The 23,248-nt window shown below is 39.1% G+C and overlaps 1 protein-coding gene across 2 annotated transcripts in view; it reads right to left on the bottom strand.

Moving 5' to 3' along the window:
- Window positions 1-23,248, bottom strand: part of nos1apa (nitric oxide synthase 1 (neuronal) adaptor protein a) — a 259,466-nt gene that overhangs the window by 133,941 nt on the left and 102,277 nt on the right. For both annotated transcript variants that reach the window (XM_034080930.1, XM_034080931.1), the window contains exons 3-4: window positions 15,453-15,545; window positions 6,292-6,350 (exon numbers count right to left, since the gene is read on the bottom strand). In XM_034080930.1, coding sequence (XP_033936821.1) covers window positions 6,292-6,350; window positions 15,453-15,545 — 152 coding nt within the window. The remainder of the gene's footprint in view (window positions 1-6,291; window positions 6,351-15,452; window positions 15,546-23,248) is intronic.

Below are 23,248 nucleotides of genomic sequence, written 5' to 3'. Positions count from 1 at the left end.
ACCGCCCTTTATTTTTTATGTAATATAAAATATAAAACCGTTGACTAGCGTGCTCTACCAATTTGTGTGGGCTGGGCTGGGTGAGATTCCAGGGCTGAGTTTTAGTCCCAGTCCGACCCTGCCTCCACCTACAGCGCGGGTTTTCCGCATTGACTTTGATCAAAAGCAAGTACCGGTCAAGGCTGCAGCCAGAGGATGATCTATTCCTGTCTACATTGCATCCCCGCATCATCCGCCTGTGCGCATCAAAGACGCAGACTCATTGTTCCCACTAAAGTAGGGGTGAGTGTAATAAGGAGGCAAAGTTGATGTTCAGTGTGTTGCCGGGAGCAATTTATCCACGATGTTGAAAATGTAAAAAAAAACAAACATAAAGATAATAAGGTTTTAAAAAGTTATTGTTTAATGTTTTAAGGAGGTGACGCTATTCAGCCAATCAAAACGGTGCAGTCAGTGAGTCAGCACGATAGATTCAAACACACACAGAGACGAGACAAGAAGAGAGAAACAGTAGTGAGTAATTTTAAATGGCGTGCTCAAAAAGGAGAAAGGTAGACAGCGAAAACAGAGCATTTAATGACATTTTCTCTTACTGGACCTCTTTGAAATGCAATTGAATACCCCTGCATTATAGCAACAATAATAATTGGGAGGGGGGGTGCGGCTGTTCTTATGTTCTCTGAGGGGAGGCTCTTCCCACACATTGAAAACCCCTGGTCTAATTTATTTGTTTGTTCATTTGTTGTGACTGTGTTCCTCTGTGAGCACAAGATATTATACTGTAATTGCCCATTGGTGGAAATAATACAGTTGAATGTAATTTAAATGTGTCAATGGGCTAAATCAAATAAAACATGTGTGAAATCAATTATAAATGACTGAAATACTGTGTCCTCAGACATTTACAAGAAATGTGTAAATGTGACCCCTGCCAGCGCTGATGCATGCGAGGTGGGTGGACAGCCTCAGTGGCAGTGAGCCAGTGGCTCCAGCTAGAAAGCAGCTGAAGATGAAAAGGAATGCATAGAAGAAATGCAAAGCGCTCAGCTAAATCCTCCCCAATGATTTAGAAATGTAGCATCCAGCCACTGTGAATCTCAAAAAGCCACACAGGGGCATTTAAAAACAGTTTGATGAGCACTTTCCCTCCCTGCCTTTCAAAAAGAAAGATGTGAATATGTATCGCTATATCTTATGGAGGGCATTAATTCAAGCATGTCATCAAAGGGTTACATTCACACCGTATTTTCACACAGGGATTTTCAGTGGCCTAAGGAAAGCTTCTAATTTACACTTTAATGATAGGAGGCTGACACAAATGCTAAATATTTCCTACATTTACAGGCTAATCTCTCTTATCCTTAAAGACTAGACAGCACACTGCATGGGGTCACTTTTCAAATTAAAATTGGATTCACGATGCTCACGCTGAGAGATATCACCTTAACTTCTTGCATATTGATAACAAATGAACATGACTTTGAAAGTAGCCAAGGACATTGGACTGTCCCAACAGTTTGGTTCTGAAGTGGCCTGTGGGAAACATAACATGTATTCATATCAGAATGTGGCCGATTATTAATTGAATGTTATCAGTCAAGGCCATTCACTGATTATAGAACAAGGTCAAATGACTGAATGCTACTTTTATCAGGCATGACTGAGGGTATTACACAGAGGTGGGACAACACTGAATTAACACCTGCTTCTGGTGCAGGTGGGTATTGAGACTGTATTGGAATGGGGCCAGAATATACCCCTCTGCTGCAGTTCAGCAAAAAGACTAATTACTCTCCCAGGATACATATTGCATGAATATGTTATAATAAAACAGATTGGACCTATCCTTTAAATGACATGCATTATTATTGTGTTGATTGATAGAGATTACACATATCTCATCTCAATGCATGTTTATTGTGTTTAAAATATGGCTGACAGCCAGTTCTCTTTGGTTTACAGTTGTGACTTTCGAGAATTGGACTTGAATTCTTAGGTGATTGTTGTATACTAACGGCCCGTCTACACTACAGCGTCGAAAGCTCCAAGCAGCTCCAAGCTGCCCATTCACTTTCAATGGGGTGACGTCACGTAGCCGCGCTTTTTCGCCGAACTGAATTGTGGGTAGCAGAGCGAGGCGTCTCAGGCGACCCAGGCGACCAGAAGTTGAACATTGTTCAACTTCTGGTCGCCTGGACGCCGGAGTAGCCAGCGCCAGCCAATCAAATCCCGTTTCCCAAAATCTGACAGCTGAAGCCGTAGCCAATCAAACCGCGTCTAAGCTGGGAGAGATATCCCGCCGTTCATTTCTATATTTCAAAAAAAGTCGGAGGAGAAACTAACTATCGCCGTAGCGAATCACCCGGTTTTGTATGACCAGACCCTCTTCACCTCCCGGGATACAAACCGGAGGAACCAGGCATGGAGGGAGGTGGCAGAGACAGTGGGGGAAACTGGTAGGTTTTCGCCTGTTTGGGGAGTTTATATATATATTGCTCGCATAAAATCCCCGGGGGTTTTTGCTTTGTATGTCGGGGGCGGGAGATTCATGTGATTGGTTGTTGGCCGTGTTGCTTGAATAAAATCCCCAAGCTCCAGACACGCCCAGCTCCAAGCTATTTTTGGAGCTGTAGTGTGGACGCTCCGTAACTGTAAGTTAGCTACTTTATAGAGCAAACTAGCTAGGAAAAAGTAATCCATTCCAAGTTAAAGTTCTGCTGACGGGCAACTGACAGCCGAATGCCTCCTTATTCCCAGACACTAGCAGTCTTTAACCTTCTAGTGGTTTTCAGATTCACAAAATGTAACTGGCTGAACAAGTGGAGTCAGAATCAACAAGCAACTTTGATCAATGTTAAAGATGATGCTCTAGGAAGGGCTTGACTGACAGAGGAAACCATGATTCCATTGCAAAGCAGCAAAGTGTTATGTTTGTACAAGGGCAACTTTACAGACTTTATCACAATTTTAAGGAAAAAAGATTTGATGTTTCCATATTTGTCAATACGACATCATTTTTGATCGAAAATGGTGGCAACTTTTTTGAGATTTGGTGGGACAACATAACAATTAACACTACTTAATTGATCAATAAAAATCAATAAAAAAAGTAAACATAATCAAACCTAATGTAAGCTAACATCAAAATAGTATATACTTGCAAGTAAAGAGGGTAGAGGTACCATTTCACACAGAAACTATAAATATTTAAGAGATTACACTGTTTAAAACATCATTTTATACAAAGTTAAACAGAAAGATGAGATGTCAAGACGGATCTGTCAGACTCGACTCAGCTCAGCAGATGACAGTGACTGATTGATCTTCCTGCGGGGTAACTTTGTGACTGCATTGTGAGATAAGTGTGCACAAGGCTCGGAAGAGCGGGACAAGCTGAGACATATCCCACCAAACCAAATCTTTCCAAATTTCAAAGCTCAGAGATGCTTACGAAACAGCGTGGCAAAATCCATCTTTCTGACAGAATCATTTCCAAAGCCCAAACCTTCAACGGGGCTCCTGGATGCACTTCTGAGCGCTGCCCGCCTGGGAGTAAGCGTGTCAATGTGAGTGTGTGAAAGGTACCGAGAATAAGAGGATAAAGTGTGAGTCATTCAATACAAAATATAAAATGTGTGTGTCGGTTGCTTCTGCTTTCTTTCAGATATTCCATAGAACAAGACTGTTACTAACTAATTTAGTCATGCACCCTTTACTGGTTTCACTACGCGTCTGTGTGCTGGCTTGTAAGAGTTTGTGCTAGCGTTTTGGTGTGTGTTAATGAGAAGATTACTGGTGTGGACCCCTCAAAGGGTTGTTCTCATCTCTCAACAAATACGTCTGAGGTACCAATTCAAACAAGTCGCCTCTCAGCACTGTGTGTGTGTGTGTGTGTGTGTGTGTGTGTGTGTGTGTGTGTGTGTGTGTGTGTGTGTCGTCTCCTAAAAAAAAAACAGGCTGCGTGGTACAAGTTTGAATCCAAGGATTATACCCTGAGGCAAATTGACTGAATGAACTGGACCTTATGGTAACAATCCTGTGAGGTGGAACTGAGTGCAGGGAGGACACTCCAGATCTAACAAACATACACTTACTCTCTCATACTCACAAATCCTGTCCCCATGAGGTTTCTCTATTGTTCATTCATTCCGTTATTCAACACAAGCCTTGTCACTTATTCTGATCTTGCATATAAACCAAGACTTTTATGACCAACGTTAAAAGTTATGTTCAATTGTTCAGTGAAGTCAGCCATATTGTTGGCACTTGTAGCCAGCCTTCAGTTAATAGTTGTTGAACAGGTTCACAAAGAACAACATTTTCCATATTGGGTTGATACTTTTTTTCAAGTAAACATCCATTTGGATAAAGATAATACAAGAGATGTTCTGATATTTCAAATAATAATTGAGGAAGGTTTAAAAAATTTTAAAAAACAAGTTGACAAAACTTGGTTGCAACCAGTTAGCAACCAAGCTACCATTGCTAGTTTGTCATCCAGCCACATAAATAGAAAACTGATGGAGATATCAAGAAACTTTGTACAAATATATCTACATTCCTCACTAGGCTTATAAGATATTCTTAAGAAACAGGTACCTAAACGAGTGAGCCAGAACTATTGAGAAGACCATGGACTTTCTACTGCCAAATGACGGCTGGGTAATGAAGCGACCACCAGCATGGTTGGCTTACACAAGCCAACTAATGAACAGTGGAGATGATAATGAAGTATGAAAACTAGGGCTGTCAAATGATTAACATTTTTAATCAGATTAATCACAGCTTAAAAATTAATTAATCATGATTAATCACCATTCGAACTATGTCCAAAATATGGCATTTATTTATGTATTGTTGTGGGAATGGAAAGATAAATGAAAGAAGGCGGATATATCCATTTAACATACAGTATCTATGTTTATTATAACATTGTTCTGTGTGTCAAAATGAAAGACAGCCCACACACCTATCAATCATCAAACCGTGGGGTCTTAATTCATTACGTGTTGATATCAACGGGGGAGTAGGCTACTTCAGGAAAGTCGACAGAGGGGGAGGGCTAGTGGAGTACTTCGTGACTACAGAGTGTGAACGTTGTGAACAGCTGTTTTAGCGCAGTTCTCCAGTGAAGGGGGGAGTCTCCCTCCGCAGCCGGTTGGCGTAGTTTTGGCACAATTCCGTTGTACAGACCGACGTTAACAGCAGCCCTGTCTGTGCACACGGAGACCGACTCTGTCGTCCGGTGATCTAACCGCCTTCTGGAAAAGCTTCACAAGTACGTCGGTACGCAAATGCGCTTTGTGACACAAGTGACGGTACGCATTTCAGATTACATAACCTGCGTACCAGTTATGTGCACCCTTGTACTACAGCAAAAGTATTCTCCGTCGGGACTTCCTGCAACAACACCACGCCGTTATCAAAGATGTTCTATTGAGAAGACGATCACTACGTGACAAAAGTTTTCAAAACCGTGGCTGCTGAAATCAATCTTACTAACTGCTGTCTGTGCAATTTACTCCGCGCGAGTTGGCAGACTTTATTTTGCTTACTTTAACATCATTTTTCATGGTGGGGCTAAGCCATTTCTTGGTATGGGTGTAGCCTACCCCAGCCATACCCTGGCGCTGCCACTGGTGGCACGTATGGGGCGGGCCATTCTGCACATGCGTTAAATGCGTTAAATATTTTAACGCAATTAATTCAAAAAATTAATTACCGCCGTTAACGCGATAATTTTGACAGCACTAATGAAAACATAACATTTTGTGTCACTATTGGAAAGGTAACAATAGCACTTTTACATGTAAGGAGATGTATCATCATAATTGGTCTGCTCATTTATTACATGCATTATTAATATGCAGAAAATCCTTTATTGAAGTTTCTGCTCAATAGATTTTTCTCAAAGTGCCATATTAAAAATGAATTAACTGTTCGGCAGAGTCATAGACCCCATCTCTGACTCCAAATGTCTGTAATGAATGTCTCCGATATGTTTATGCAGCATTTTCTTTATAACATCTTCTTGCTGTCCTGTCCTTGAGTCAGTAAAATGTTTCATTAACAAACTACAATTTCATTATTTCTCCAAAATGTCAACGCTTGCAATGACAGGGACAAAGGATTCACACAACACTGAATTTAGTCAAGTTTGGATTAAAAAGTGTTTGGAAAGAAGCCCAATGAGGACCAAAGTTCATAAAATAAAAAAATAAAAAATAGTATTTCTCTATGGGGAAGAAATATGACATTTTATATTTAAAATAAACCTTGTGGTCTGCTTACCTGTAAATGGGATCCTGCATCACCATCATCTTGCTCTCATCCCACGTCCACTCCTTCCTCTGTGGAAACAGAAACAAAACAGTAAGTTCAAACCAAATTTAAGATTTGAAATAGGTAAGCCAAAGACTGAAGTAAGGGAACTTAATCTGTTAGATGAACATTAAATCAAAAACTGTAAATTATTTATGCCCATTGTCTTAAAATCCCAAGTGAACTGTATACAATAATATCTATGTGTGTAGATAACATAACATTTATTTTTAGTTCTACTTTGATCCGGCCATCGGTTTCAATGTACCTTCCGGTTTAATGCCATGATCAAAATGTCAACACATGAGCAGCGCGCGGGAATTATTCATATTGATTTCTATCTCCACAGTGCTTTGTTGACTCAATCAGTCAATCATTCCTATCTCTGGTCTTTCTTCGCCTCCGAGGCTCTCAGAGATGTAAATAGATTGCTGACCATCACTCTTGACATTTCTGCTTTCGGGCCAGCAAGACAAATGGGACGAGAAAACGGTTGCAGGCAAAACATCCTTCTATCGAGCAGCCTTTCATTCAAGACCGCCGCTTAATTTGACACTGAACCTTCGATGATGACTTTAAGATGTACCTCATCAGCCAATACAAGGCAGAAGGGACATTTGTATAAACACTTCCTTCCCATTCTCTCTTGAGAAATTCCAATTTCAATCTTTACTTTAATTATATCATCAATGTTTTTCAACAAAACTCCCTAAACATTTGGTATTTCACCAGGTTGGCATGGTTTTGCAGGACATAGCCTATTTGACTGTCAGTTTGTGCTCTGAGTACAGATGAATGACACATGTATGCAACGCCTACAATATGAGATCCCTTTATCCTATTCATGTCAAGTATGCAGAAAAACAGAAAATACTATGTATGTCTTCCTATCATTTGTTTATTTGGTCTCACGTCTATGTTAAATTTTAGATCAGGGGTGTCAAACTCAATTTAATCGCGGGCCACATCAGCATTATGGCTGCACTCAAAGGGCCGTTTGTAACTTTAAGACCATATAAAAATACTAATGCTGTCAAAATGATCGCGTTAACGGCGGTAATTAATTTTTTGAATAATTACGTTAAAATATTTAACGCATGTGCAGAATGGCCCGCCCCATACATCCCACCAGTGGCAGCGCCAGGGTATACTGGGTAGGCTACAGCCATACCAAGAAATGGCTTAGCCCCACCGTGAAAAATGATGTTAAAGTAAGCAAAAGTAAAAAAAGAGTAAATTGCACAGACAGCAGTTAGTAAGATTGATTTCAGTAGCCACTAGGGGTGTAACGGTACACGTACCCGTACCGAAATTATTCGGTACGGGTCCTTCGGTTCGGTACACGTGTGTACCGAAGTGTACCGAACGAATATAACGTTAAACGTAACAAATTGAGAACGTGAACAACTTCTTGGAAGCATTCTCCGGTGCTGCGTCGCAGCATTCAGAGTAATTTGCTCCTATTGTGTTCAACGCGTCATAGAGCGAGCAAGTCATTTCATTGGACGAGCTGGTCAGAGGGATGCGTTCAAATGTAGTCAGTAAATTGAGGAACTGTCGAAATGGCGAACGGAGATAAAGTTGAGCTCGAAAATCCTCCAGCATCATTGAAGTCTCCGGTTTGGGAACATTTTGGTTTCGCAGTTACGTACAAGGATGACGGACAAAGACAGGTGGACCGAACCAAAGCTGTTTGTCGGCATTGTTCAACTAACATTGGTTACGCGGCTGGCAATACATCAAACTTGCACACTCATTTGAAAAGGCATCACCCGAACATGAATATCACCGGTACCAAAAGACAGAAGTGCAATTCCCACTCCCACTAGCATTTAAGCCTCTACCACTCGCAACAACTTCAGACCGAGCCAAAGCTATTACAAACGCCAAATATCCTTATGTTGCCATGTTAGCAAAGCGCTACCTGGCTGTATCTGCTACCTCTGTCCCTAGAGCTCCACAGCAGGAGACATTGTTAGTGCCAGCAGATCTGCCCTTTCGGCAAGCAATGTGGACAAGTTCATCTTTAAAAAAACATGAAAATATAATGACAAGCAAGTCCCAATGTCAAGCTGGCTGCTTAGGTACAGTACAGTTCAAATACAGATTATTTCAGTTCATCGAAAAGCTGCACCTTAATGTTTATGTTATATTTATTTGAGTGAATATTCATAGTTTAATAATAATTAAAAACCCAAAACTAATAGTTTATGTTTTGTGAGTACTAGTACAGTAAAGTTCAAATACAGATTATTTCAGTTCATCGAAATGCTGCACCTTAATGTTTATTTTATTATATTTTGTATTTATTTGAGTGAATACATTATTCACAGTTTTATAATAATTTAAAAAATATATGTTATGTTTTGTGATAATTTTTTCTGCTGTACCGAAAACGTACCGAACCGAACCGTGACCTAAAAACCGAGGTACGTACCGAACCGAAATGTTTGTGAACCGTTACACCCCTAGTAGCCACTTGTCTGGAAATACCGAAGACCAGAAACGGTTTTGAAAACTTTTGTCACGTAGTGATCGTCTTCTCAATAGAACATCTTTGATAATGTCTTCTGGCCAATCAGAATCATGATAACGGCGTGGTGTTGTTGCAGGAAGTCCCGACGGAGAATACTTTTACTGTAGTACAGGGGTGCACATAACTGGTACGCAGGTTATGTGCGTAATCTGAAATGCGTACCGTCACTTGTGTCACAAAGCGCATTTGCGTACCAACGTACTTGTGAAGCTTTTCCAGAAGGCGGTTAGATCACCGGACGACAGAGTCGGTCTCCGTGTGCACAGACAGGGCTGCTGTTAACGTCGGTCTGTACAACGGAATTGTGCCAAAACTACGCCAACGGGCTGCGGAGGGAGACTCCCCCCCTTCACTGGAGAACTGCGCTAAAACAGCTGATCACAACGTTCACACTCTGTGGTCACGAAGTACTCCACTAGCCCGTCGACTTTCCTGAAGTACTCCCCCACAGAGTCCTGCACGGGTCTGATTTTCAAGACCCGCTCCCGCCCCGCGACGTGCAATACCGAACCCACCCCGCTACCCGCAGATATTGCCAATTAGTTCCGCAACCCGACCCGCACCCGCATATATATGAGCAGTGAAAACGTGCAATTATTAACACACGCAGTTGCATATTTGTTTCAAAAAGCGTGGGATGTTGGTTATTTTCTCCATCTAGGATGACACTAAAAGCCTCCCAGACATTGGATTTCGCTCTTGAGGAAGTGTTATTGAAATGCTGTATTCTTCGCTAGAGAGCTTCACCTCAGTCATTTCGAATGTGGCGCGCATAGCAGCAGATTGATGCGCTGCAGAGGTTATGATTATGCACGGTCCCGCGGGGGAGAGGTCTGAGGATTTAAACATTGAAGGTGGGGTTGGTAATTTTGAGAAACCGGCTCGAGATACACTTTTTGTTATATTCCATGGAATGCTCTTAACATCCCGATAGCAATGAATATCTTAAGTGCTTTGACAAAAAATCCATGAAAAAATTAAAAATTAAAAATTAATTTTTAAACTGTGATTAATCTGATTAAAAATTCTAATCGTTTGACAGCCCTAAAAAATACATATATAAATATATATAGAATAATGTATTATATTACATTATTGCCTCTGCATTGGATTATTATCAGATAGGGTAATAACTTCATAACTAGAGAATGCGATTCCTGAAGAAATTGCTAGTGGGAATGCTTTATGCTGAAAATGATACATGAACACTGGCGGCTTGAATGTGTGATAAGAGAAGAAAAGAAAGTAAAAAGGCTTGGAAAAGCAGCAGCATATTTTAACTGCAAACTTTTGAACTAATTTGATGGTGAATGATCTGTCGCCATGCCAACGGCATTTGATGACACCCCATAATATGCTTAGATGCGTTGATGGCTGCATCGTTACCAAACCTGTGATGTTTTGGGCCGTTTGGAGCATTTTCACTGATGCATTTTCCATATCTCTGGCCCCCCTCGTTCCATTTTGATGATTGACATCTCTTTTTAACCGTTAGAGCCAATAGAATCGAGGGGAAGTTCCTAAAGTCCATCTAAACGTTACTCATTGGTGAATGAGTGCTGCGCAGCCAGAAGGCCCCGGAACCGGAAGCTGCGATACACTCTGGTGGCTACCATTAGCAGCTAAATTCTCAGATTTTTACATAAAAATTGAATTATGGATTATCAATACTTTTTTCAAAGTGACAGACACATTAGATTAACCTATGGATTAACCTTCAGCCGCATTTTTATCGTTTTAATGCCATTGCACACGACTTTTGATCAGAAACCAACAGCCAAGGTAAGAGATGTCCCGAGAATGCTCCGTGATGCTACGTGTTGTGATGTATGTTTCCCTGTCGTGAGTTCTGATCGCTCAGTGATGATACTAATACCTATATAATCTGTGGAATCTCAGCTTTAATTGGATATCTTGTATGTGCAGTTACGATAAGTAATAAGGGTATTTTTACCTTGAGTTCTGTGCTAAGTGCGTTAGCATTTTTTCGCTCAGGGCTGATTTAGACACTTCTTGTGAGACTTGTGCTTTGTTTCGGTAAAAATGGTTCATATCTTCAGTTAGCAGAGTTTCTAACCGTTAAGTGAGTATGACACATTGATAGGTTTTTAAATATTAAGAAGCCCTGAGACACAGTTTCATGAAAAAACTACCCGCCAGACCATGATTAGGGTGCTCTCGGGCTTAACAGGTTAAAGGTTTCCATGGTGATGTGCAGTAATCAGTGAGAGAAGAGCATTTGCATTGTTCTGAATGAGAGATAAACCTCTTACATGTGAACGTTTTGTTGAAGAACTGTAACAGATATCGGTGAAATGTCATCATCTCAAGGACCTTGAGCATCTGAAGTGTGCTTTTTGTGTACTTTCCGGTCAATAATGTGGCCTTTTTGGCAGATTAACTAAAGGTGTGCGGCTGCTACTGTGAGGAAAGATGAGCCTGAATGTACAATGGGCTTTAATGGAGACATGTTGAAAGTTGTTGTGTCGGTTGTTTAATTTAATTTTTAAAGCTACGAGATGTTTTCCTACGTTTCTCATGAAAAATTCTCAGGAATGTAGGGTTTGGGAATTATGGCAGGATTAAAAAAATATATGAAGGTGAATTTCAATCTGTCCTCCACTCTAGCTGTGACATCAAGCACTCTAAATCTGAAGAAGGCCTCTTTACCAAGGTCTAAACAATGTTTAATATCTCTAAAAGTATGAATCAGATTTAAAAATTGTGTAACACGAATAATGTCAGAGAGATGTATAACATTTTAAAGTTGGAAGGTTTGAGGTTTGAGGTTGAAGTTTCTGAGTGAAAGTATGAAGGAGCAGTTAGCAGTTGAAGTTGCATGAAGATTGTTCATGTCTGAAGAGTTTCTCCATTGACTTCCATGTTAAAAATGTGATGAATTATGGGATATATTTCTGGAATTATGAAAGTTATGAATGAGAAAAGTAATAGCAATCGATTCCCGACCGAGCTGAATGTTTTGATGTTTGAACGGAGTTTCTGCGATGTGGAATGTGGGAGCAGAAGGACAAAATAACCCGGTGGAATAAAAATAATAAAGAATTTGTGCGTAGAAGAACAAGTAGTTGGAATGCTGTGTCAGCAAAAAGTGACATTTTGAAAAAAGGAAGTGACATTTAAAAAAAGAAGAAGTGACATTTAAAAAAAAAAAGAGTCAAATTCTGAGAAAAGGGCACATTTAGAAGAAAAAAAATCAAATTCTGAGAAAAAACGGCATATTTACATCAAATAAAGTCAAATTCTGAGAAAAAGTCTAATTTGAGATGCATTGTGGGACATGTAGTTTATGGGCAACGTGCTTCTGTAAATCATCATGTAACCGTATAATAAACATATACTATTCTTTGCAAGCTCTTGTGGGGCCACAGAAAATGAAGTCACGGGCCGGATTTCGCCCCCAGGCCTTGAGTTTGACACCCCTGTGTTAGATGATATTCTGCCTTGTAAGGCAGTTTGGGCTTTGAATCTAATGATGCAAGATACCACATATCAGAATACACTACAATCCCTTATCTAATAATGAAAGGTTCATGAAAAGAGTTGGTGTATTTTGTGCATGTAAATGGTCTGCAAAGGTTAAAATCCCAAAGTTCCCTCCTTCTCTCCCACACACACCTGCTTGAAACTCCTCCATTGGAATCACTATGTTACACTTTCACTTCTATTGGCTAACACTCCAACGCATTGTACTTGATAGGCTAAGAGGTGAGACATCTCTATGCTGTTGACCAATCACAGCAGAGCATTTAACCAGTCAATCAGCGAAGCCTGGGCTCTTGTTCCTGATAGAGGGTAAAAAAAGGTGCTGAAGCACGTATGGGAAAAGTAAAGCACTTTTTGAGAACAGCATTTAACACTTCACAGTAGAGGCAAAACATCCATCCATCCATCTTCTCCCGCTTATCCGTGGTCGGGTCGCGGGGGTAGCAGTTCCAGCAGAGAGCCCCAAACTTTATTTTTCCTGGCGACATCAACCAGCTCTGACTGGGGGATCCCAAGGCGCTCCCAGGCCAGCGAAGAGATATAATCCCTCCACCTGGTCCTAGGTCTACCCCTTGGTCTCTTCCCAGCTGGACGTGCCTGGAACACCTCCCTAGGGAGGCGCCCAGGTGGCATCCTAACTAGGTGCCCGAACCACCTCAACTGGCTCCTTTCGACGCGAAGGAGGAGCGGCTCAACTCCGAGTCCCTCCCTGATGACCGAACTTCTCACCTTATCCCTAAGGGAGACACCAGCCACCCGGCGGAGGAAACCCATCTCGGCCGCTTGTATCCGCGATCTCGTTCTTTCGGTCATGACCCATCCTTCATGACCATAGGCAAAACATGTGAACCTGAAAATGAGTATACATGGTCCCCTTTTACACTGTAAGATGCAAGACATCGCCACAGTGAGAAATAAGTTTTGATGCAAGTCCTTTCTCGAAATACAGAAGGTTATGCTAAATATGGCAGATGGCCAAAACTGCAAAACCCATGAGACTCAGCTGTCCGATAGGGTAATGGTATGGGGTCGTAGCAATAATCCACATACTCTACATATCATGAACCATTCACGCACATTACTGTTCACACACAAAAGTTGGCGCACACACTTACATAACTGAGCATGTATAATGGTGTAATGAATAAGCTTCTCCTGAGAGGACCGTTCAGACAACTCAATTAAGACTCCTTTTAATGAGACCCTAATGTATGTCCGTGGTGTACATCTGCGTGCAATTACAAGTGGAGTTCAATACATAGCCCTTTGTAACATTAATTCAATAGAGAGGTCCTTGATGATCCAATTGTTTCGATTCTTTATGTTAATTAACCGGTTAGCCAATAGAGAGTAACTAAAGTATTTGTATTACCTTTTCAACAGATGTCCTTCAAACTGCAGCACTAAAATGGAAATAAATTATTCTAATAGTCACTATAAAAATGTCTAGTTCCGTCAATGTTAATGTAATACTTTTATCATTTTAGGAGGAAACCAATGGAGCTAATGGAGCGAGTTTGTGCAAAATTTAGAGGGAATATTCTCTGCATCTGAACATGGCATTCAATGCAGAGAATATCAACACATCATCGGGAGTCTATGCATGTTCTTTTCCACTAAGAAACCAATAAGATGTGACTTCCTAAAGGGTTAAAATAATCGGTTGATCGTTTTGCACCAACATGTCAAAACCGAATCAGATCTTTGAGCTATTCCTACAAATATTCAATCTAGTAAAAACAACTCAATAAGAGTCCCTGTCCCGGCAGACTGTTATCCTTCTGAACAGTTCTCACACAAGATGATGCTTGACAGTCACTGCTTGTTGTATTAATATTAAACACATTTTAAAAAGACTCCAGCTGAGTCCAGCAGAGCAGCCTGGAACCTTGAACGAAAGTGAATGGTTTCAAGTCTGGATCAATGAAGATGAAAAACTAAACGCTTGCTGAGGAGAATGGATGGAAATACTAAGTGGCTTCTGTTTGTTTCCATCCACCTGTCAGAGTCTCTGTGATTCTCAACGCCGGATTGTCTCTGAGCATTACAGCTGTCACCACCAGGAACCACAGATCCACTTGTCTCAGCACTCCTCTACTTCAGCTTCTTCAGGTTAATCTTTGCTCTTTCTTCTCATCTGTAAACTCTTTCCTCTATTTTCATCCTGTCTCTTTGCTTTTCAGCAACTCTCTGTTTTTTGATCTTCCCCAATACTTTAAATTCCTCTCAGGACCTTTGTCCTACCTTTCAAAGTCTCCATTCTCTGCTCTGTCTGCCAAGTAATCAAGAGGAGGATCGATCACCACCTCCTGTCACTGAAAGGATGCAGGCAATTCATTTGGATTGGCACTTTAGCACAAAAAACCCTATGACATCATTGAAACCATATTTTCGTCGAGCTCTACCATCTTCATGTCTTTATTGAACTGTCACAGTCTTGTCTATGCGCCTGGCCCTCTATTGTACCTGTACCTGTCTTTAATGTTGTTCAATTCACTGCAAGTGCCCATGGTTTTGGTAGAAGATGCACTGAACTTGTCTCTTATCCACATGCAGAGAAAATAGGTCCATTGCGAGGATGCTTTTCCACTTGTTGATTCTGTTTTGCGTGCTTGTGTCACCAAGCATTTTGAGGTTCAACATAATCCAACCAGTTAAAGATAAAGGAGGAAAGCGAAGGGACAACATGTGGCAAAGGGTCAAGGGTGTGAACCTAACCCGGTTGCAGTTACAGTTAGGACTTGTAAGATTAAAGATATTCTTATAATCATGACCTATGAAAGCAAGAAATGATTATCATTATGACAAAGTGTATGAGCTTAATGGATTAAAAAAAGCTTTATTTCATTAAACAAACTTCATATAAACTTATGAGAAACTAAAAAAAGAGGCTGTAGCCTATATGACTACTGAACATTAGTACAATCATATTCAGATTTGTCTTCATCTTGAAAGAATACCATTTTATAGGACTTGAGGATCAAAACCTCCTGCTTTCAAATCTGAAATAACTCTACCAAAACATATCAAATTCACCAAATAAGAAGATGAGAGAGAATATAGAGTTCAAACAAAAGAAAAGGTCACTCACTTTTTTCTTTTTCCTCAAGCCCACTCTCACACCGTCTACAGACACCACGATGTTGACTTTTTTCTTCTTGATGTTTTTCACCTTGAACTCATACTGTGGAAACAAGACAGACAGACAGCAATACATTACTATTTGTTGTGGGTTCAAATGTAGACAGTGGCGTTGCTAAAGACTCAGATATTTAAAACATTGGTTAAACTTTTTGGTGAGTACTTGTGGGTGTAGAAAAAAACCATTAAATAACTTAATAATAGTATCAGAATAAATGTTGAAGCGCAGTTTTTTGTCTTTTTTTTTGCGCCATCCATCTTTACATGTAGTTAAGGCCATGACATCCTGTGTTACAGGGTACTTCTACAGCAACAGATGATGATGTTAACATTGGAAAAGTTGTTACATATTGATAACTACGTTTGCTAACTTTCTCTTAACCCTCCGGTATCATTCGATTGGATTACGCAAATTAGTCATTCGAGACAAAAATGTCCACTGCAAAAGACTTTGATAAATACATTATATTAAAAGGTTTTTTTCACAACTTTTTTGGGTTCAATCTTTAATGCAACTTCCGCCCTAATAGGAAATACCAAAAATGTAATCATTTTCAGGATTTTAACCCTTTAAATGCCATTTTGAAAACATGAAACTGCTGTTTTTGTTCATGATGAAAACAGAGAAAATGAGTTATTTTCCCAAAAATACATATCTGGAGACTGGCTCTTTTTTTTTATAACAGTCTTGGATATGTCAAAGATTAGCAACAAAATGGATTTTTTTGCATTATTAGTTTTTGCACAAAATCAGATTGAACAAAAAAGTTACAAATTAGTCATTCGGGACAAAAATGTCCACTTCCAAAAACTGTTCTAAAATGACAACAGATTAATATTTTTTAAAACATTTTGGGGTTAACTCTTTCAATCAACTTCAGTCCTGATCAAAAATACCAAATATTAAATTATGTTCAGGATTTTAACCCTTGAACTGCCAGTTTGAAAACATAAATTTGCGTTTTCTATGAAAAACATGCACAAAAAGGCAGTTATTTTCCATATAATAAATGTTGGGGGGGGGGTCGGCTTTTTTTTTTTTTTATCACAGTCTTGTGATAAATCACAAGACTAATGTCTAATCTAATCAGATTAGACAAAAATGTCCCATCCACTCCCATTATAACCGCATCTTTTGATCTCTCCGCCATACCGGTATAAAATCATGCATTTTGTAATGTCAGGGTTTTATATTGGAGGAAAATAGTTCAATTTGTCCTTTTTACTGTATATGACCAGATGTGACATTTTACTGAAAAAGCCTGAAAAAGGAGGAAATAAATATGTTATAGTTATTATTATTTAAAATTGCCTTATATTTTGAATACGTTGTATAATAGAGAATTATTAGACGACGTATAGATTGGTCAATTAACAGAAAGTAATTGAGAATTATTTAGATGATCATTTTAATCACTTTTAATTCATGCTAATATGTCAATGGCTGTTTAGAGCAAAACAAATATGTATTTTTCCGTTTTATATCACATTACAGATAATACATTTGGGTTTTTAACTGACAAAACAAAAACAAAACGTTTAGGAACTGCATTTTTCTAGACCAATAATCTAGAAATTAATATACCAAAAATAATCAATAGGTGCAGCCAAGTAGCACAGGTTTTGTTGATATCTATACGTTTTATTGGAGATCTTGGAATATGTTTGTATGATGGCAACCTACTGTAGACAAAATTGCACGCCATGACCGTCAAACTATACAATAAGACTATTATATGCCAAGCATTTATATGGCACCTTTCTGTAGTTAAAGATTTCTCGAATCCTTGCTACAGTATTTAAAACGTACTGAGGTTCAAAACCCTGCTGTGTAAGTGCCGAGGAGGGATCATTTCAAGTTGGCAGGAAAAACTCAATGAGCATAAGACTCCTTTGAGAAAGGCACTTGACCCAGACAAAGGGCTTGAGTTAAGCTGCTTGGAGGCTAATAGCAGACAAAAAGTCCACCATTACAATTGTGTAAAGTAACATTTAAACAGTCACTTATTGAGTTGAACTTCTTTTACACGTTGCCATTGAAGAAACAAAATAAAGCAGTCATTCCCCTCCACTTGAATTCAACTTTTGACGTGTATGTTGAATCGATTTGTCACAGCAAATGACAAAGAGCCCTGCGAAATGAACACAGCATGGCATGCAGACCTCTGTCAAAGTCAATTTACACACCAAAGATCAGACTGAGACAACCTTCATCGTCTCCACTGCCTCTAACAGAGGCGAGGTCAGCGTTTGAATATCAATACAACGCATGTGTGAAGAGTGGCTTTAATGTTTTAGAAGAATACTATGCTAGTGCGAGGGCATATGCAAACCCTACCTCCCTCTGCCGCAATTCTCTGCATGCTGATGTTGTTCTGAATGAGTAGGATGTAATTGAGTTGTATAGAAGCGCCTGTCACAGAAGCCAGGAGAGACATTAGCTCCAAGTACCATCTGAAGTATCTATTTATGTCGTTCAGCACTCTCACAGCGTTGGCTAGTTGGCATGTCCTGCTGGGTGAAACATTACGATGCTTCTGAAAGTGGAGTGGATGCTCATTAAAACTTCACTTGACTGCAATTTGTATGTTAAAAAAAAAGTCTTGGTCATAAAAGTCTTCCATCCCTGAGATGATGCAAGATTCACCTCATTTGCTCAAATTCAATTATGTTCCCGGGTATCAATGCTCATGGGAAATCTACTCGGTGCAAGGAAGTGAGAAAATTGAAACTTACGGCGGCAAGGATATGGCAACAGCGTTCAGACAAGCTGACAAACGTCAATATCTCTAGCCATCATTTGAGTGAGGCCACCACAGGTTTTTTAAAGCTGATTGAGCTTTGGCAGCTTCGAGTGATTGTACAAGGTCTCTTTTGAAAGTTTCTGGCAGCACTGGTTGAACAAAATCTGCAGGGTCACACTGCTGCTGAAGATAAACTTCTGATGCTGTTTATCCTTTTCACTGAATCAGCTATCAACACATGACTCTGTCAGTCAGTCGCACTCTCTGTCCTTTGCTGTGTTTTGTTGGTCTTTTTAAGGTCTTGATTTTATCTAATGTGGTTGCATTTGGGTCCACATGAGAGCAGTGAAGTAGGTTTATATCAGCATTAACACATTTTCAAGTGTTCTTCAGTCGTGGAGACTGGGAGAAAGTACCAATTAGATGAAGAGAAAAACTGGTTTCTTAAGTATCTCTTTATCTGTAGAGCAAACTCTAAGATGTTAACTTTGAATAGGTCTGCTTACCACTGCTGGGATCATAAGCGCAAACCAATAAATCAGACTGTTCGTAAAGTTAAAACAACGCCAAGCCAGTTTTCAGCCAGGAAAAAGATATGCAGACCTGGCTGTGTGTGTTTTTTGGGGTTTTCTGGTGGACCAAAAATAATGCAAGGTTTGACAAGGGTCTTTTGAGGGACCCATCTATTTGAACGTTCCAGCAGCTCCTGACCTGCTTTGGAAAGTTGTGTGCAGTCAGGTGCTCAAAGTAAAGCAAAGGATTGTTAGAAGAAAGAAATGTGGATCTTGTGGATTTTAGAGTTTGCAACTTTAGTCATTTTATAGATAAATAATAAATGATTCAAATGCTCGAATGTTATTGTGCTCATTTTCTGCTTCATATTGGTATTTTGAGAAACGCCCTCTGAAAGGAACTTTGGGATTTAAGATTCTGAAGATCATTTACATGCAAAAAAACGTATATACATGTAACACACAGGAAAGGGAAAAACCCCAAAAGCATAATAACTAAAGTCCTTTAACTTAAAAGGAAAATATGTAAGATAAACTGGTTTTCCATCACAACATTAGCTGTAATGGTGATATTGGATTGTTTTATGTAGAATCAGTGGTGGCTGAAGTTCATAGATATTTTACCTAAGTAATAGTAGTAATACCACAGAGCAGAATTGGTCTGTTGAAGGTAGAAAACGTAAGTAGAAGTACAACAATATTGGCATCAAAATCAATCAAAAACAAACAGTAGCCAACAATAAGTAAAAGTAGCACATCACAACATCATATATTCACCTACATATGCACACACAACACAAATTACTATTATGATGCTTAATAATCATTTGAATTCCGTGGGGCAATTTTACACAATCAAGCATGAAGGTCTAGAAAATTAGGTCATGTAATAAACAGCAAAAAAAACACAGCTGGCATAAAGAAAGTCAGCAGGGCAGTTGACCTTTATTTGCATCCAATTACTGTTCGGTGGAATGGACTGAAATAATGACGATTTATTTTACACAGCCTTATTAGCATTTATTTTTACCACTATACTCATTCAACACCTGTTGATACCTTCATTAAAGGACAGGAGATGCACACGCATATACAGTACACTCCGCAGAGTATATTAGAGAGTAATATAGAGAGTTGGAGCACTCATACCATTTTGTTCTTGTCTCAAAGTGTGTAAGTGTTTATGTGTCTTGACATTTATGAGCGTCTTTATGGGACTGTTTTAATCAGCTGTAATGTTGACTGTGCTGCTTGTGCAAGATGTAAACGTTGGTATGCTGGATGGATGGCCTGATTGACCTCCATGGAGATGATTACAGCTGCAATTAGGGATGTTCCGATCACCTTTTTTTGCTCCCGATCCGATTCCGATCATTTGATTTTGACAATCTGCCGATACCGATTTTTCACGATCCGATCTTTATGCAATGCATTAAGAGAGAAAAAGGTAACCGATAACGGCTGGTCATCCAACGCGATGAATTCAGCTATCTTGGCTGTTATTTTGTTGGCCTTTTCACTGTTCTGGGGCAGTTTCTCTTTCCTTTTAAAAGTCTCTGAAAGTGTTGGTTGTTTCAGTGCCGTTACCTGAGTGGCCGCTGTGTACTCGTCGTGTTGTTGTTGGTGTTTGTTTCTCAGGCGGCGTATTAGATTGGTCGTGTTGAACGTAGCTCTGTTCTTTCCACCACGCGGAACCTCTGCCTTGCAAACATTGCATCTGGCTGTTACACTGCCTTCGCTTTCAATTGTATAATACTTCCAAACTGCTGAAATTGTCTCCGTCCCGACTCCCGAGTCACCAGCTGAACGTAGCCTCTCGTTAGCTTACTGCTACTTTTAGACACTGCGCCCACTCTTTGAGAGAAATAAGCAACCAGGTCTATGAAAACAAGCCCAAAAGAAGCAAGACATACATGATGTTGTGTAATTTTTAACCAAAACTAAGTCCTCAGGATGACTTTAAGACGTCAACATGGTCATTTTTGTTTTGTAACATGAAATAAAACTATGTTATACATTTTTTTTTTTTTTAATCCCGATCCCCGATTTTTTTCTCCCGATTCCGATCTTTTGAAAATCACGTGATCGGCTCCGATCCCCGATCACGTGATCGGATCATCTCTAGCTGCAATCAAACAGACGTTATGCAGGCTATGACTGTATGCAGCACAATACGAGAAAAAGCACCTCACTATAATATGTTTGTCTATTTCTGTCTGATAGGGCCCGTCATTAAATCCACACACAGCTACAGATACAGTAGCGATATGATTTAAATGTAAGTGCTGCACTTCTGGAAAGTACTTTGATACTCCACCAGAAGGTGTTTTAATGAGCTCACATAACAGCTCACAACACAGTTAGGATTTATTTAGGATAGTCCCTAATGTCGCTGATGGATGACACTCCTGAACTACAATGCTATTAAATTTGACAGATTTTCAAAACATTTTAACTGCAGACTCAATCATCTGCAGTTACACACAGCAAGGGCCCAGATGCTGATTCTTATGACTGATGTCCTCTGTACATTAAGTTCTTTATTTTACTCACTCAAAGCACGTTATGTTTTACATTTACACAACTGCAAGGCTGTGGTCCTTCAGAATTGTTACATTTTTCACAAATGTTTCGGATAATATATTTCCGAAACGTTTGTCACAATTGTTACAATTACTTTTTTGTAAAATTACATGTATTTCAGACAATCATACACTTTACGCCATTGTAGTTGGAGTACATTTTAAGTCATTGGTGCAGTATTTTTGTTTTTTAAAGATAACCCATTAAGAAACTGAACTGAACATAAATGAAAGAATTGAGGGTGCCTTGGGAATTGATTTAAATGCTTGGCTTTGGCTAACACCATGCACAGGAGAACGAAATGTTTAGCGACGCCAGTGAAGTCAAGTTAGGTTTGTTTATCAAATTACCAGATTAACTAAAGATTAATTGATTATAAAAAAAATAGGTGATGGAGGCAATTATAGGTAAGTTTTCGTTTTTACATTTGACAATAATGAAAATCTGCATATGATTAAGAACACAATAAACCCAGGTATAACTGGTATTGTTCAACCATGGAGTTGTTCCTGTGTTTGTCTGCTCTGGGTTGCAGTAAACAGGATGTGCTTGTGTGCAGCAGTGTATAGGTGAATCACGTCTGTATGCGAAGCAGTGGCAGGTTATTAGCGTCTATGTAAACAAAGAGAAATGAAATTAAAATTGAAGTCCGAGAATAGGCCCATCCATCATGCAAATAAGTCTGTCTCAAATATGCAGCAACCATTTCCTGATAAACTGGCCATTATTTCCTAAAGGTCCTTTTCTTCCTAAAGGTCCTTTTCTTCCTGTTTCCAGTATAATCCATCATATTGGCAACAAAGACGCCAAACAGCCACAATAACGTCCTCAGCCAGCGGTGTTATTTACACTAGCAGAAATATCAACCGGGAGCCCGGAGAGCACAATAAAAGCCTTTTGTGGATGATCACAGTTCATTGAGGGAGGCTGAATGTAAGAGGGGTGAAATAAAAGATTCAAATAAACATTCAGACACGCATACAAAACTCAGCTGAGGTCAACTAACGGCAGTCAATGTGAGCGCACACTAGGCCAAGAAGTAGGGCTTCGTAATCAATATTATATTGTTATAATGATATAAGACTATTTTGTTAGCTTATCATAATATCAGATTCAGAATACTTTTATATATAATTTATATATTATATGGAATTTTATGGAAATAGATCTTTTTTTAAGTTGCTCCATTTGAGAATGAGATAAAAATATTAGATACATTAAAAAAATGAATACAAATGTTTATATAACCACAATTGAAAGTTAATGCAATACAATAATAAATATCAAATAAAAAAGTAAGGGAAATGTCCAATAATGTCCTTATAGAATATTCATATAAACACTAGCGGTTAAAGCAATATGTGCACATCTTACCAGAAAATATAACGGTCATATTACAATAAACAGTGATGTTAAATGGCTTAAATTTAGTATTTTTCCTGGTTTTAAAGACTGCATTAATAGGAAGTAAGGTCATTTTGTATTTATATTTCATGTTAGTTGTTTTACCGACAAAGTCATTATATCCACATTACTGATGATTTTGTATCAAAAATCTCATTGTGTGAATATTTTTAGTAAATCATCATTCGTCAATTCTACAATATTGTCACAATATCGATAGAGGTATTTGGTCAACATTATGAAAAACTAAAACTATTATTGAATACATTAAATATTATAAAAAATATACAATATCAACTATTTCTAGCAAGAAGCTGCACTTCCCCCCCGGCAAATAATGAGCATTGGATTTATCTCAATTTATATTCTAGAAAGAGGGAAAGGGATAAAGAGTGCTGTAAAGAATTATAAAGAAGAAAAAAAGAGAGAAAAGGAGACAAAGAGTGAGAAGGCGAGGTGGTGGAGGGAGGAAACGATAATTTACTGAGAATATGAAGTTTAAT

The sequence above is a fragment of the Pseudochaenichthys georgianus genome, chromosome 4 (assembly GCF_902827115.2).
Source record: "Pseudochaenichthys georgianus chromosome 4, fPseGeo1.2, whole genome shotgun sequence".
Lineage (NCBI taxonomy): Eukaryota > Metazoa > Chordata > Actinopteri > Perciformes > Channichthyidae > Pseudochaenichthys > Pseudochaenichthys georgianus.
This window is presented reverse-complemented; position numbering and strand designations above follow the sequence as displayed.